The following is a 17,652-nucleotide window of genomic DNA, read 5'->3' as shown; positions in this document are numbered from 1 at the left end:
TAAGCTTTGGAGTGCATGTCTAAGAATAATAAGAAAACTCAGTTATTTGACCCTTTGCAGTGATGAAGCTTGAATAACATCTTCAGTTTGTGCAATTAATTTTTCTCCTGAAATTAAACTCGAAAAAAATAACGCCGCATTTCTTTATATTTTCAATGTTCGTATCACATTTTATTGCAGCATCCACCAATGCCGCCTTTTGAGCATCAATATTTCTCATTTCTTCGTTGTCAAAACACAAATTTATAACACATCTTTTCACCAAATTCTTGTTCCGTTCTCAATGTTGCAGCCAATGTTCGATGCCTAAAAATATAAGCATAACGTCTTAATGGAGACGATAGCTATTTTCCTACACGATTGCGGTTGGTTCATGACTCCAGTTGGATGGAAAAATAGTTGTCACTGGTCAAGGCATGGGAACCACCATGGAATACTCTCTTGCACTGGTTGAGCTGCTGTTCGGGAGAGACAAAGCTAATCGACTTTCTGGACTACAGCTGGTTCGCTTTAACTTTTTAGGTTAACGATTGTAGGAGATTTATGCTTATGTGTATAGTAGCTTGTTGAAAGTTAATCTTGAAACAATTTATCGAGAAAGTGTTTTAGTTAGGATGTTTAGAATTATCTCTTTATTAGTTTATTTATTTGTATGTTTGCAAGTTTATTTTATTAGTTTGAAAGTCTAGAAAGTACGAGTTTGAGTTTAAGTATGTTTAGGAAGGTACACAATATAAATAGATGGTTAAGGTTTTGTAATTAGTGTGTCTAGAGTTATAAAAAAGCATAAAAGAGTCGATATTGGTTGAGATTAGTTTCCGTGTTCATGTTCTTCATTGCCAATAGTAGAGAAAGTGTTGGGTCGAGAGAAAGCTTTAGAAATTTCTAAGCAAATGCTAGTCGTGTAAGGATATGTCATCACTGTAATTAGTATGTCGTTGCATGTTAACACGAAAGTTGGTTGTCTTCTCATTCGATATCTCTTGTTTTCTTGTTGAATACAATAACTATGTATCCACATGAATGTTTATACAAACATTGATGGTCTCTCTAAATTTAGAATAAAAGGAAAATAACATTAAAGACCTTCAAATTTTGAATTTTTTACTAAATTATGAAAATTTGTTGTTAAATTTGAAAGTAACCAACGTTAAAACGATACATTGATATAAAGTACACATCAATTATTAATCATTCATTAAGAAAACTCAAAACAAACAGACTATGAAAGAAGCATTCAGAACATAAAAACTGTATTAACTGTTGACATTCAATTAAGATTGCCTTTATTACTTTTTAAGTTTGATCTATGCTGAAGACTCTGTGTGTTTGTGTTCCAGGTTCCTGAGCACTAGCCTTGCAAATATCTTTGCTTCCAGTCGACCCGCAGCTGCAGCGGCGGCACGCCTAAGAACACGTAGTGCACCCAAGTCTCGCAACAGGTTCACATGTTCGCGTGCATATCGCCCACCCGGAACAGTAAACTGTAAAATTTATAACTAAAATATGTAAAAAAAATAAAAAAAAAATCTATTTTTGTTATTAAAAGAGAGTAAACTCGAGTTGGACCTGAAAAAGAGCGAAAGCAGCACAAAATTTGAGTGCCGGATGCGTATTACGGAACATGGACAGAATCCGTTCAATTTCAGCTTGGGTGCATCGCAAATCACACGCTTCAGGAATATGGGCAGATTTTGCTATTTGTGCCACCTGTGCAGAAGCTGTGGATAAAGAGATACCAGAAAACGCTCGTCGGTGAACAAAGGTCCACATGAAAATTGGTGAGATGTAACTCGAGGCTGCTATCTTTGCCATTTCTAAGTCAGAACTGTTTGGAGCACCTTCTGCTACCCGAGCATATTCATCCATTCTATGTACAAGATAACAAAGCAATATAGAATATTTGAGAACAAATTAAAATTAACAAAAAATATATATGGTTTGGATTAAATACAAATGAAGTTAACTTGCTAAACGTGAGAATCAAGTAGAGTAATTATGTAATTACATTATAGAGTAATTACATAATTACTGTACTTGTATATATAATTACTCTACTTCATTCTCACATTTAGCACGTTAATTTCATTTGTATGTTAGTCTTCCCCTATATATATATCAATTCAAGATAATTAATTACTTAAAGATTTACCTGCCATCACAAATGTATGCACACACTAAAGTAATCATGAAACGAGCCTTCTCAGACTCGCATGATTTAAGTTTATACAAGTCCATAACGCTCCCATCTTCCACTATTCGCAGAGCGTTTCTAGGGTTGAATGTTAGACGCAAAAGGGCCTCAGCTGCAGCCTCTTCGACATCCTGATATTTTATAGCAATATTTTATTAATTTATAATTAAGCTGATGAATTGAACCCCTCCTTATTGCTAAAAAAAACACTTCGTAAAACATCGAAAGCTAAAGTGTAACAGAATTTCAAAAAATAACGATATAAACATCGAAAACGTTCATTGATACCAAAAACAGTAACAGCCACTTACTTCTGTCGTAGATCGTGCAAGTCTTATGAGTGCTGTAACGCCCCCCTCTCGTCCAATTGTAATGCTAGTAGAAATAAAACAAAATATGGTTTAATAGATTTTCTGTAACTGAAATATAAATCTAAAGATCATACAGAAAGTTGCATATTGTTTAATAGAGAGTTATGTTATAGTTTCAAAGGGGAAAAAGGATTGATGCTTTAACTGAAAGTAATAGTTCGGTCATAAGTTTGCATGTACCTGTTAGCTTCTGAAGCCGATAAGGTCCATAGAGTTCTAGCCACTCTCTTTTGAAGATATGGATTGGCGGACGCTGCACACCTTCGTGCAAGAGAAACCTGTAATAATAATGATGTTTATAATAAGCATGTTAATCGAAAAGACTAAATGAATGTAGGATTTTGCATATAATGTTCAATGCAAATTACAACCGTAATGTGCAATAAACAAAGATGAAACACCATACCAAGGCTTCAACACCCTCAACCAATACAATCCGCTCTAGGTTTCTGTCATCAATTAATAAATTCGACAATGCTGAAAGCGCTTTGTGGCTGTGGAGAAACAGATTAAAAAGTTTATACAATTAATATTCAATAATCAAAACTCGATAAGTGCAATAATTTAAAACCAACCAGACAGCTACATTTTCAGAACGAATAAGTAGAACGAGTGCATCAATAGCTCCATCTTCTTGTCCCACTGCAGCATTTAAAGTGTTTCTATCGCCATAAGCCGTTAAATTAGCCAATGCTGCAGCCGCCTTTACCATAATAACCACAAAATAAGATATAACATAACATATTAATTAATATCGCCCAAATCAGGTAAAATATCATATCATTACCTGTACTTGTACACGTTCATCCTTGCTAACACGAGCAAGCATAACTAAAGCCTTGATGCCACCCACTGCTGCAACTTCAATGGCACACTTATCATCGCTTGCCATAAGAGCAAGTGCACCCGCGGCTAGTTCCTAAAAAGCAAAAAAAAAAAAAAAAAAAAAACTTTTGATAAACAATTTCCTCATTTGTAACAGGTGACATAAAATCAAGACGCGTACCATAAGTACATCACCGCCTCTAGGCCATTTGAAGATTAAGTCGACTAAAGTTTTTATGGCACCAGATTCAGCAATAGCCCCCTTAATCAAGATTATTTGTATTAGTAAATATAAAATTGAAATCAAAAGCTTTGAAAATTGAGAACAAATTAAAGAAAATAAAATTTGAGAAACCTTATGCTTATCCCAGATAGCAAGATTCTGAAGCCCAAAAGCTGCCTCTTCAGTCACCCAACTATTCATGGATCTGGCTAAGCTTGCAATAATCATGATGCCGCCATTTTCTGCCACCGAGTTTGCAAAATCTGGATTTAATGAAAGGTTCGCGAGTGCCTACAAGAAACAATTATTTGATTAGATTGCCATAATTCCATAAATACTCTTTTTTGTGATTACTAAATGAAGAAAGCACAAAATATTCAACCTTTATTGCTGCGCATTGAATCCCTTCTTTCCAAGACGTTGCAAGTCGTAAAAGAAGCTCAACTACGCGACCATACATGACAGCACCAGCGCGCGCCACATCAACATTTGCAAGCCCGATAGCTGCCCATTCTTGAACATCTTCTTGAGAACTCTGCAATAGATTGATTAAAAGTACCACCAACTCATCGAGCCTGGCTGAGTTAACCTCAGCTAACCGTAAAAGTGCATGTGAAAGAATCCATTCAGCCCAAGTCATAAACTCACCCAAAATCTCGTCTTCCTTTGACCTATTTCTCAAATTCGATAGTTCTATAAACTTGTTGTTAAAGAAACCGAGCATCGTTATACCAAGACGATCAGCCTTGGTATGAAGAGCGGTGGCTTCCTCCAATGACGGGCAAAGAAACGCACACAAAAGTTTCAAACTTTTTAATGAAGAAATTAACTTCGTAGCAGCCTCCGAAGCCACATCAGTTCTTGAAACATCTAAACCTTCTAAATACCGAAGATTGCACCAAGATTCACACGCCGAGTCCCAGTTTATGTTTGTAGTCCCCGCAACCGACAGAAAACGAAGTGATGCAACCTTTCCTAACGCCACTTCATCGATATTTTCACAATCAACAAACACAATTTCTTGAAGGTCCTTACACTGATCAGCTAATGCAGTTATGGCCTCGGTAGTGACATTGGAGACCCCAGAAAGCCTAAGCCTTTTTAGCTTATGGCAGCGATCAGCTATTATAGCTATTCCATCGCCTGTAATCCTTTCACAAAAGTCAGGACCGAGTTGGATGCTTTCAAGAAGCTTGTGACGGTCCACGACTATGGCAAGAGTTAAATCGGTTATTACTTGACAGTTTTCACCACTTAATTCTCTCAAGTTTTCTGCCTCAAGGTTACTTAGGAGATAGGTATCAACCGACCCCTTAAACCGGAGTTCTTGGATATGTGAGCAACGAGCACCTTGAGGCTGCACTTTGCTCCAACGGAGATCTAATGATTTCCATAGACCTCGTGATGATCCAAGACATCTCCAGCTTTTGCATGTTGATGACAAATTGGCTCGATCTCGATAACTCAAGCTAGCAAAAACCTTAATTATAATATCATCTGGCAATCTATTCCAGTTAACAAGTCCATCTTCATTCACTTTTAAACATTCTGCACCCTCCGTTTCGGGTTGATCTGATAAATTCAACTTTTGGGGTCTTTTTCTGACCCTACGATTCATCTTAAAACAAAGATTTTACACGGAAATATACACTAAGATTTCAACAACAAAACCCTTGAACCAGTTTACAAAAAACACCCAAAATTGAACCTCAAAATCGTCAACAATTCACAACATACAATGGCACCAAATTATGCATAAAATAATGCCATATGATTGAACTGAACTAACGCAGGTACACAACACCGTAAGCGTGTTCATCAAGCAGATATCAGATCTTACGACACATCGCAAACCTGATTAGGGTTTTCAATCAAAACTTATAATTTGCAACACCGATTGAGAATCAAAATCTTTAGAAGATCAGACTGAGTTCAAGAAGCTGATTATGGTGTGAAACCTGATGAGGGTTATTGATCAAAACCTATAACTTACAGCACCAATCAAGAATCAAAAACTTTAAAAGATCGGATTGAGTTCAAGAAGCTGAAAATGGTGTAAAACCTGATGAGGGTTTTCGATCAAAACCTATAAATTTGCAGCACCGATTACCGATAAAGAAATAAAAAGCCTTTAGAAGATCGAATCGAGTTCAAGAAGCTGAAAATGGTGTAGTTTAGAGAGAGAAAGAGCGGTGAGAATGAAAGAGGTGGAAACGGTGTAGAGAGAGAGAGAATGAAAATGAAAGTGTGAGGTAGGGTAGGAGAGAATCTAGGTTATTTAATATTGTCAGATGAGAATGAGAAGCAAAAACATAAAAGGATCCAACATGGGCTTTTGTACTTTCAATCATAACAAAACATTCGTTTTGTTTTCCAACTTTGTTCTTTTTTAATATTGAAAATGATTTGTATATTTGTTTTTTAATGGATTATAAATTTGTAATGTATATATTTTTGGAATGGATCTTATTCATATCTGGTTTTGTTTATTGAAATGAGAAACAAAAGCCTAAAAGGTTCTTGCTTGAAAGTCCAAACCGGCTGGTTCCTAACCGTGGGTTTCAATCGGTTACACCCTGTAGGTTTCAAAACGATAACTCAAACGGTTTTGCTCTTGATACAAAGTGTCGAGACGGGTGCGGTAAATCAAACGACCGAACAAAAGATAATATATAGATAGAATATAAGTGAACGATCTCGTTGTTGGTTAAAAGGTTAATAACATTAAACAAGAACCGACCTACCCAAGGTGAGCTCCCCTTGGGTGGATGATTTACACCATACAAACACACACACTCAACTAGAAAACAAGTTTTCGATCTATTTATAGTTGAACACAAAATCCTAACATTCTAGAAGTTTTCTAGTTAAACGTATGTCGAAGCTCTTGTCTCGGATCCGGAATTCATGTCCGCTTTAATTATTTACTTGACCAATTATATTTACTTGACCAAGTAGAAAGAGAGTAGAGTGAGTAGAGATAGTTGGATGGATAAGATAGTTGTTTTGCAAAAGGTTGTCTCTAATATGTGCATGTCTCACCTTATATAGGTGAGAACATGCCATACTAGGTTTCCATTAATACAGCCCAATGGGCTCTGAACATATGACCTCGAGTCCAAACATACAAATAAGTAAATTATTACAAATACGTTTATGTCTCTGAAATAATACATGATTAAATACACAAAATGGGCTCTACACTAGGCCAAAACAAAAGTGAGGGATATACAAATTATTTTTCAATAACTTCTTATACTTCTCTCTACATACTTAACCACATCAATAATGTCACTATTGCACTATACGGCCTCCATCAACTAGTTATGTTTGTTTATGCGTACCACAAGAAATTCAAAGCTTAACATGTAGTCTAAATCAAACCCAAAACATTACAACTTCACAAGACTAAAACCCATGCAACTATGATCTTGAACACTAAGCAGTTTAGAAAAAAATTTCAATTACAAACAACACTCAAAACAAGGATATATCTAAAAACAAATGAGTATCACTACTGTTGACATTCATGAGCACAAATTTATGCTGAAGACGTTTGATGGTGCTCCATGTTCCTGAGCACAATTTTTGCCAATACCCTCGCTTCTAGTGGACCAGCAGTTGCAGCAGCGGTGACCTAAGAACACGCGATGCACCAAACTCTTCCAACAGGTTCACATGGTTGTGTGCATACCGCCCACCCGGAACAGTAAACTGTAATTTTATTTATAATCAGAATCTGCTAAAATTTAGTTTTCTTACAATAAGAGGAATGTTGAGTTTGACCTGAAAAAGAGCAAACGCAGCCCACGATTTCAGCACCGGAGACTTGTGACGCAACATCGATACAAACCGTTCAATTTGGGCTTGCTTGCATTGCCGTTGACCTACTTCAACAATGCGAGCGGATTCCGCTACTTGTGCCAACTGAGCAGCAGTCGTTGATAAAGAGACACCGGTAAATACATGTAGGTCAAAATGGTTCTTCAGAACTAGTTCAATGTCCTCCAAGATTGGTATCATTCTAGTTTTTATAAATTCAGTAGTCCTTAAACCGCCTTCTGCTACCCGAGAATATTCTTCCAGTCTGTGTACAAGACGAAACAAACAATATAGAAATTTGACAAAAAAATAAAAAATAAAATATCCTCAAGAATATATAACATCAAATTTTTACCTGCCATCAAACATGTATGCAAAAGCTAAAGCCGCCGTGAAACGAGCCCTTTTGCACCCTGAGAAACAAATATGAAGCAAGAACCCAGTGCCCAGATATTCGTTCACTATTCGCATAGCGTTTCCTGGGTTGAATGCTAGACTCCAAAGAGCCCCAGCAGCCATCGATTGGACGTCCTAATATTTTATAGCAATATTTAAATGTTTATATTTATAAAATGACAAATTATTTTTCATTTCAAACTTAAACAAGAAGTGAGTTTCTTAAAGAGTAAAAGTAACAAAAACATAAGCCTTTACAGAATCTAAAAAGAGAAACCGCGACTCACTTCTCTTTGAGATATCATTGCCATCCTAACGAGCGCGGTGATGCCCTCCCTGTCGTCCAATTGCAATACTAGTAGAAACGAAACAAATTATAATTTAATAGATTTTTCTGCAATTGTGAGATCATATACAAATCTAAACATTGTATATAGTTTTTAAATCATTTTTTAGTTACATCAGAAGTTGACATTGTAAGTTTTATATATAAATGTGAAGGGTTAATACTTGCATATACCTATTGGCTTCTGAAGCGGCCGACAGGTCACATAGAGCACCAACCACTCTCACTTGAAGAATTGGATCATTATGTATACACGTTTTCGCAAGAGCAACCTGTAATGAAACAATAAATCATACTAATAGTGATACAACCGATTTCTGTCAAATTTAAACGAATGAAGTGTAGGATTTTGCATGTGTCTTTAATACAACCAAAATGTTCAATAAACAAAAGGTACCAGGAGTCAAAGTGATCAATGGATAAAATATCATACCAAGGATTCAACACCGCCAGCTAACGCAACGTGTTCTCGATTTGCCTATACCAAAATAAGATATCATGTTTTGTTACTTAATTCACTTTAGACATTAATTAACTTGTTCTTTTAGCAGCAGACTTAATATTATATATTCTGATATTACCTCTTTACGCGTGTTCCAGTGCTTGCAATAGCGAGCGATCGTATCTAATGCATTTATACCACCGACTGCAGCAATTTCTATGCCACACTTTTGATCGGTTGCCAAAGTGGCAAGTGCGCCCGTCACCAGTTCCTAAAAAGCAAAATATTTTGTAATATACAATTTCCTCATTTGTAACACACGACACAAATTCAGGACACGTACCAGAGTTCCACTACTGTAGGAATCACGCCAGTTCAAGATTAAGCCAACTAAACTTTTAAGGGCACCAGACTCAGAAATAGCTCCCTTAATCAAGATTACTCGTATTAGTAAAGATTTTAACCGAGTCAAAGTTTTTAAATTTGACAAACAAATAATAAAACCAAAAACCTTATACTCATCATAGACAGAAAGATTCCGCAGCCCTCCAGCAGCCTCTTTAGCCACCCACAGGTGCATAGATTTTGTTAATCTTGCAAGAATGCTGATTCCACCACGCCCCACAACCGACATTGCGAAAGCCGGATCCACCAAAAGATTTGACATTGTCTGTAATAAACAATTTTTTAATAATAATAAAACAATATTATATAATTTACTATAAAACGATTACAATAAACAATTATATTATTAAGTTGCCATAAGAAATACCCTTAGTTTGTGATATATATTAAACCAAGAAAACACAAAAGATTCAACCTTTGTTGCTTCGTATTGGATCTGTTCGGTCAAAGATGTTGCGAGACCTACAAGAAGCTCAGCACCGCCACCTTTCATGATGGCTTCAACAATTACCGCGTCAACTATCCTTACATTATTAACCATCACCGTGAAACCTCCAAGCCCTCTGGCTGCATATTCTTGAACATCTTCTTGAGAACTCTGCAACAAATTGAGCAGGAGATCTATCCCTTGATTGACCCAAAAAGCCTCGAACCCTGGTGGCCTAATCCCGGCTATACCCAAAAACACATATGAGAGAATCCATTCAATCCAAGTCAAAAACTCATCTAAAATCCCGTCTTTCTTCCCCGACTGGTTTCTCCATTCAGACAAAGTGCCGGGAAATATACGAGATAGTTCTTTCAAAGTGTCGTTAAAGTAGCCTAGCATCGTTATACCGAGACATTTAGCCTTGGTATGAAGATCAGCAACAAGCTCTAATGAAGGACATTCATATGCACACAAAAGTTTCAACCTTTGTAACGACATAATCAACCTCATAACAGCCCCTGGAGCCACATCGGTTCTAGAAACATCTAAGCCTTCTAAATGAGGAAGCTTGCACCAAGATTTACTAGCCAAATCCCAGTCTAAGCGTGTGGCCCCCGCAACCGAAAGAAAATGAAGCGACACGACATTTCCTAACGCCGCCACTCCATCGATACTTGGACAATTGATAAACCCAATTTCTTGAATAATCGGGCAATGAGTAGCCAAAGCAGTTATGGCCGCAGTATTTATATGGCTTACCCCCAAAAGCCTAAGTTTCTTTAGCTTTGGGCAGCCTAAGGCTATAGCGACGATACCCTCGCTTGTTATGTTATCACATGGAGTAGGCCCAAGTTCGATGCTTTCTAGAAGGGTGTGATGGGCCACAATGTGTGCAAGATTTGAATCGGTCATCATCCGACAATAACCAACTCTTAAATCTCTCAAAGCTTTGGCTCTAAGATTACTTAGTGAATCCATAGTATCGCATCCATTAATCCTAAGTTTCTTTAGACTTGAGCACCTTGAAGACAGCAAATTCATTAGGCCCCGCTGGATTTTGTGAGTACGGAGATCTAATGATTGCCATAAACCCGACGAAGATCCAAGTGATCTCCAGGTTTTGCAACTTGACGACAATTTTGCTCGATCACGATAACTTAAAAAAGTAAAACCTTAATTAATACATCATCAGGCAATCTAAACCAATCAACACCTCCAGCATCTTCACTCTCTGTTTCGGGATGATCTGATAAATCCAACTTTTGGGTTCATTTCCTAACTCTATAATCCATCTTATGACAAAGATTCTACACAAAAGTATACACTAAATACTTATAACAAAAACCCTTCAACAAATTCACAAAAAAACATCCAAAATCGAACCTCAAAATCTCATCAACATTTCACAACATTAATCGAGCTTTAATCACAATTTCTGCAAGCATAAAAGAACGCCCTATACTCGAACTGAACTAACGCAGGTAAACAACAACACAGGCGCATACATTGAGCAGATTTCAGATCTTACAACACATCAAACCTGATGAGGATTTCAGATCTAATGATTCCCAGAAGCCTTTAGATGATCTAATTGAGTTTAAGAAGCTGAAAATGGTGTTGTTTAGATACAAAAAGAGCGGTGTAGAGAGAGAGAGAGAGAATGAATACAACAACATCAAACGAAAGCTGGCAATTCCCGCAAACCTGATGAGGGTTTTCGATCAAAACCTATAAATTGCAACACCGATCTAGAAACCAGAAGCTTTTAGATTATCGAATTGAGTTCAAGAAGCTGAAAATGGAGTGGTTTAAAGAGAGAGAGAATGAATACAGCAAACCTAATAAGGGTTTTCGATCAAAACCTATAATTTGCAACACCGATCTGGAAACCAGAAGCCTTTAGATGATCAAATCGAGTTCAAGAAGCTGAAAATGGTGTTGTTTAGAGAGAGAATGGGTGGTGCGAATGAAAGAGGTGGAAACGGTGTAGAGAGAGAGAATGAAAATGAAAGTGTGAGGTAGGGTAGGAGAAAATCTAGGTATTTAATTTATTGTGTCAGATGAGAATGAGAAGAAAACGAAAAAAACCTAAAAGGACCACTTGTTGTCTTGTAGATTTGAGTTCTACTTTGTTCTTTTTCAATGAAAATGATATGTTCTAATATATATGTTTTCTTAATATAGATTTATTATTTATATTTTTTTTAAACTAAACTAAACAACCAAATTATTAATTGAAATTATACCAACCTTCTCACACAATGCTTTTTAAGGAAATCTCAACGGTTGTTGTTCACTACAGGCCCTCTCCAAGAATCGTAAAAAAAATTTAGGTCGAAGACGAAAATATTTGGGCCTTAAAGTAGTTGAGTAATTGGGTTTAAATAATAAGAATACATATTTTTTTTCAAAACAAATATATATAATTTTAGAAAAAATAAAATTTGGGCCTATTCGGGTGTTGGGCCGGGGTCCGTTGACCACCCGGCCCTGCCTCATAGCTGGCTCTATAGTGTCTTGGACAAGCAAACCGACTTTTTTTAAAAATGACATCCTTCGTTGTTTTCAATGACCCAACCGTAATTATTTTGTGTGACCCAAGTTACTATATTCATGAATTTTTAGCAAATCAGGAACTGAGTAATGCATAGAGTGGAGGTAAATGGCATCGATTGCATTGCCAAACTAAGGTAGTAAAGCGGCAACCTGCAAGAATATGGTCGCTAGTCTCCTTGTAATCACTGCAAGGCCTACAAAGTCACCGAAACCACCTCAATATTTCTTGAAAGGGCAACAAGAGTTGAGATTCTATCCATCTCTACCTTTCACATATTAACTTTTTAGGAACCTAAACTACTTCATGCAGGGTCTCGTTTTGTATATTTGTCTTTTGTATTTGTATGTTACGTTTACGTTGTATTTTAGTAGATTACAGTCTCGTCTATGTATGTTTGGACCCAATGTCATGTAGGCTTCAATGAGATAAAACTTCTCGAAGGAATAGCTTTTACTATAAATAGGGACAGTATATGTCATATGTAGGGGTGAGCAATAACTGAATCGTTAACTGATACCGAACCGAAAACCGACGAAACCGAACCGATATAACCGAAAACCGAATTAAGCGAAATTAACCGAACTAAACCGAACTCTTCATTTTTTTATATTTTGAAGCATTTTCCCCCTCTATTTCATGTATTATATGTATTAATAGTTTAATACTATCATTCATGTATTTATATCTCCATTTCATATATTTATACCTTCATTTCTTGTGGTTATGCATTCATTTCATGTATTTAAACATTCATATCATGTATTTTTAAGCAAAATTTCAGCCCAAGTTTGAAACTGTTTATTAACCGAAATTAACCGAACCGAATCGATAACCGATTGGTTAGGTTGGGTTATTGTTAATAACCGAACCGAACCGAACCGAACCGTGCACACCCCTAGTCATATGTATGTGTGTTTCTATGCTGTAAATCAATCACCCAAGGGGAGCTCATCTTGGGTGGGGTCGGTTCGTTTATTAATATATCAATCTTTAACCGGCAACCAGATCGTTCCTTTATTTTATATTGATATTATTTATGTTCGGCCGTTTAATTTACCACACCCATCTCGAACGTTTATCAAGCACAAAATATGTCCGTGTGTTCGATCCGGTCGTTTGGGACCTACAATTATTCAGCTCCTTGCTGAAAATTCCTTGTAATTTGTTAGTTTTAATAAGAAGTGTGTTATTATGAAGAAATCATCCTAAGTATGTCTAGATATTATCATCTGTCACAATCGACATCGCAATGTTCTTCACCTCTTCATTTGCGTGTTTTAAATTGCCTATGATCGATTTAGTTTATCTTTTCAATGTGATTTGGATTCGTTTTCATCGAATCCTGAGAAAGTAACAAAGTTTTGTTTTGAATGCGCTTAGTCATGTGTACCACACGATTTCAAAGCTCAAAATGTAATCTAGAGAAAAGCCAAAATAATGTGAGACTCAAACCCAAAGATGCAAATTGACTTTGGAAACATATCTTGAAAACTAACCAGTTTAGAAGAAGATAAAGAGTTTCTGATACAAACAAATACATCAAAAAACAAAACGAATATATATAACTGTTGTCATTCAGGTTGAGTTATTGCTATCAAGCTTGACCTGCTGCATTGCTAGGCTGAAGATATCTCTTGGTGCTCCAGGTTCCTGAGCACAAATTTTGCACATATCTTCGCCACTACCGGACCAGCAGCTTCCGCGGAAGTTACCCTTAGAACATGTGATGCACCCGCCTCTTGCAACAGGTTCACATGGTGGCGTGCATTTTGCCCACCAGGAACAGTAAACTGTAAAATTTTAGTTATAATCAGAATCTGTTACAGTCTAGTTTTATTATAATAAGAGGAATGATGAGATTGACCTGTAGAAGAGCAAATGCGGCAAAGGATTTCAGCGCCGGAGACTTATTACGCAGCATCGATATAAACCGTCTAATATCAGTTTGGCTGCATAGTAATTGTCCTGTTTCAAGAATACAGACAGCTTCTGTTGCTTGTGCCAACGAAGCAGAAACCGATGATAAAGAAACGCCAGTAAACATCTGTGGGTCAACAAAAATCGACACAAAATATTCAATGCACTTCAAGTTTGTTTTTCTTGCGCTTTTTAAGTCTACCGGAGCATATTCTTCCACTCTATACAAGATAAAAGAAAAAAAAACTTTAATATTAAGCAATATAGTAATTTGACAAAAAAAAAAAAAAAAAAGCTGACAAGAAATATAAAACTTCAAAATTTAACCTGCCATCAAACACATATGCCAAAGCTAAAGCCGCCATGAAACGACCCAACTGGGACCCTGTTGAACAAATACCAACCAAGACCGAAATCCCCCCATTTTCGACTATTCGCAGAGCGTTTTCTTGGCTGGATGCTAGACACCAAAGGGCTCCAGCAGCCATTGATTGGACATCCTAATATTTTATAGCAACATTTTAATAATTTTATGTATAGCTAAAATGACAATATATTCTTTATATCAAACTTAATTAACAAACAAGAAATGGATTTCTAAAAATAAATAAATAAGCCTTTACTTGCATGTCTGTTGTTGCCAGCCTTATAAGAGCGACGACGCCTCCCTCTCGTCCAATTGTAATTCTAGTAGAAATGGAACAAATTATGATTTAATCAATTTTCTATAACTATAAGATCGTATACAAAATCTAAACATCATATAGAAAGTTACATGTTTTTTAATCATCTTTGGATACAAAAGGTTACTTAGTGAGTTAGGGTATATATAGTTAGATTAATGTAAATGGTTAATATTTTCATGTACCTATTGAATTCTGAAACTGACAAGGACCATAGAGTAACAGCCACTCTCGCCTGGAGACTTGGAGAGGCGGTAATGCACGCTTCTGCAAGGGCAACCTGTACGAAACAATACATTATACTAATGGTAATAACAATACTGATAATAATAACAATAATACAACTACTACTGCTAAATTTATAACAAATGAAGTATAGGAATTTGCATATATGTCAATGACAATAGATAATATATCATACCAAGGGTTCCAAACCGCCAGCTAATGCAACATAATCTCGGTTTCTAACATCAAGTGCTAAATTACCCAATGCTCGGACCGCCTATACCATAATAAGATATCACATTTCTTGATAATTAGATATTTCACTTTACACGTTAATTAATATCATATTATTACCTCTTTTTGCACGTCCTCGCACTCGCAGGCGCAAGCAAGTGTTATTAAAACATTAATGCCGCCAACTGCTGCCATTTCCAGGCTACACTTGTCATCAAACGCCAAATTGCCAAGTAAACCCGCCACCCGTTCCTAAAAAGCAAAATATCTTGTATTATACAATTTCCGAATTTGTAAGACGTGACACAAATCAAGAGGCATACCAGAAGTCCATCAGACTGCCACTTAACGGTTAAGTCAACTAAAGATTTGATAGCACCAGCTTCACCAATAGCTCGCTTAATCAAGATTAACTATATTAGTAACAATTTTAACCGAGAGCCAAAATGTTGAAATTTGACAAACAAATAATAAAACCAAAAACCTTATACTTATCAAAGACAGAAAGGTTCCAAAGCCCTCCAACGGCCTCTGTAGCCACCCATCGGTTCAGCAACTTCGTTAAGCTTGCAAGAATGGTGATCCCACCACGCCCCGCCACAGTTATTGCAAACGACGGATCTACAGAAAGATTTGCAATTGCCTACAATAAACAATTATTTTAAGTACTCTTTTGTGATAAATAAATCAAGAAAGCATAAAAGATTCAACCTTTGTGGCTTCTCTTTGGATCCCTTCTTTAACAGATGTTGCAAGACCTAACAGAAGCTCAACACCGCCACCTATCATGACGGCGTCAACAAGTATCGCATTAACCATCGGTACATCATCAACCACCATCATGAAAGCCGCAAGCCCTATGGCTGCAAATTCTTGGACATCTTCTTGAGAACTTTGTAAGAAATTAAGCAAGAGACCCACCCCTTGATCGACCCAAAACTTCTCGAACCCGGCTGCGTTAAGCCAACCGGCTATATGTATAAGTGAATGCGAGAGAATCCATTCAACCCAACTCATAAACTCATCCAAATTCCCGTCTTTCTTCCCTGACCAGTTTCTCCATTCAGAGAAAGTGCCGGGAAACATACGAGACAGTTCTTTAAAAGTATCATTAAAGAAACCGAGCATCATTATACCAAGCCGATTAGCCATGTCATGAAGATCGGCGTCAACATCTAATAAAGGGCTATTAAATGTACAAAAAAGTTTCAAACTGTTTAATGACTTAAACAACCTCCTAACAACAGCTGCAACCGCGTCGGTTCTGGAAACATCTAACCCTTCTAAATTACGTAGGTTGCCCCAAGAATCACCAACCAAATTCCAGTTTATATTTGCGGTACCAGCAACCGAAAGAAAATGAAGTGACACCAATTTTCCTAGCGCCGCTCCGTCGATTATTAGACAATTGACAAACGCAACGTCTTGAAGATGCGGGCAATTATTGGCTAAAGAACTAATGGCTGCGGAATTCACATTTTGTACGCCCGAGAGCCTAAGTTTCTTCAGCCTGGGGCAGCCTAAGGCTATAGCGACTATTGCCTCGCTAGTAATCCCTTCACAGAATTCAGGCCCAAGTTCGATGCTTTCAAGAAGCGAATGATGGGCCACGATGTGTGCAAGATTTGCATCAGTTATTTCCCAACAGTAACTACCTCTTAATTCTCTCAAACCTTCAGCTCTGAGATTAACTAGTGAATCGATACTGTCAGATCCACTAAACCTAACTTTACTTAGATCCGAGCACCTTGAAGACAACACATTCATTAAACCCGACTCACATCTGTGAGGACGAAGATCTATCGATTGCCATAAACATTGTAAAGATCCAGCTGATCTCCAGATTTTGCAAGTCGATGACAAATTTGCTCGATCACGATAACTTAAATGAGTAAAAATCTTAACAACTAAATCATCAGGCAATCTAAGCCAATCAACACCTATATCATCATTCACTATATGACAATCTACACTCTCCATTTCGGGTTGATCTGACAAATTCGACTTTTGGGTTCTTTTTCTAACCCTACGATTCATCTTACAACAAAGATTCTATAAAGAAATATACACTAAAGATTATAACAACAAAAACCCTTCAATCAATCAACAATTTACAGCATACAATGGCACCAAATTATGCATATAAGAATGCCATGTAATCAAACTAAAATAACCCAGATACACAAGAACATAAGCTCATACATTAACCAGATATCAGATCCTATATGTATATATTTAGCTACTACACATCAAGTCTGATGAGGGTTTAGATGATCAAAACCTATAGCTTACAACACCGATCAAGAAACCAGAAGGCTTTAGAAGATCGAAATGATATCAAGAAGCTGAAAATTGTGTGGTTTAGAGAGAGAATAAGCGGTGCGAAGAGGTGTAGAGAGAGAAAATGAAAGAGGACACAAGTGTCAGGTAGTGTAGGCGATAATCTAGGTATTATGTATTTATAGTGCCAATAATGAGAGTGAGTAGCAAAGCCCTAAAAGGACCCACATGGGCTTTTCATAAAACATTCGTTTGTTGTTTTTCAATGAAAATGATTGTTAATTAATTTGTTTTATTTATGA

At 36.8% G+C, this 17,652-nt stretch overlaps 1 protein-coding gene and 3 pseudogenes across 1 annotated transcript; all 4 read right to left on the bottom strand.

Moving 5' to 3' along the window:
• Positions 1–1,106: 1,106 nt before the first annotated feature.
• On the bottom strand, positions 1,107–1,932 carry LOC143549770 (protein ARABIDILLO 2-like). The gene is made up of 2 exons (XM_077040586.1): positions 1,570–1,932; positions 1,107–1,484 (listed from the first exon to the last, which is right to left on the bottom strand). The coding sequence occupies exons 1-2, from the start codon at positions 1,867–1,869 to the stop codon at positions 1,308–1,310; spliced, it is 477 nt and encodes a 158-aa protein (XP_076896701.1). The 5' UTR covers positions 1,870–1,932; the 3' UTR covers positions 1,107–1,307.
• A 1,757-nt stretch (positions 1,933–3,689) lies between these two features.
• Positions 3,690–5,595, bottom strand: LOC143549769 (protein ARABIDILLO 1 pseudogene; annotated as a pseudogene).
• A 1,624-nt stretch (positions 5,596–7,219) lies between these two features.
• LOC143549777 (protein ARABIDILLO 1-like) lies at positions 7,220–15,615 on the bottom strand (annotated as a pseudogene).
• Positions 15,011–17,268, bottom strand: LOC143549767 (protein ARABIDILLO 2 pseudogene; annotated as a pseudogene).
• Between the last annotated feature and the right edge of the window lie 384 nt (positions 17,269–17,652).

This window comes from Bidens hawaiensis, unplaced genomic scaffold (assembly GCF_021521415.1).
Source record: "Bidens hawaiensis isolate Kalapana, Puna unplaced genomic scaffold, B.hawaiensis_p1.1 tig00015775_1, whole genome shotgun sequence".
In the NCBI taxonomy this organism is placed as follows: Eukaryota; Viridiplantae; Streptophyta; class Magnoliopsida; order Asterales; family Asteraceae; genus Bidens; species Bidens hawaiensis.
This window is presented reverse-complemented; position numbering and strand designations above follow the sequence as displayed.

Coding starts and splice junctions, on each gene's coding strand:
- LOC143549770 (XM_077040586.1), bottom strand. CDS start 1,869: ATGGATGAATATGCTCGGGTAGCAGAAGGTGCTCCAAACAGTTCTGAC. Junction 1,485..1,569: donor CTGCTTTCGCTCTTTTTCAG/GTCCAACTCGAG, acceptor TAAATTTTACAG/TTTACTGTTCCGGGTGGGCG.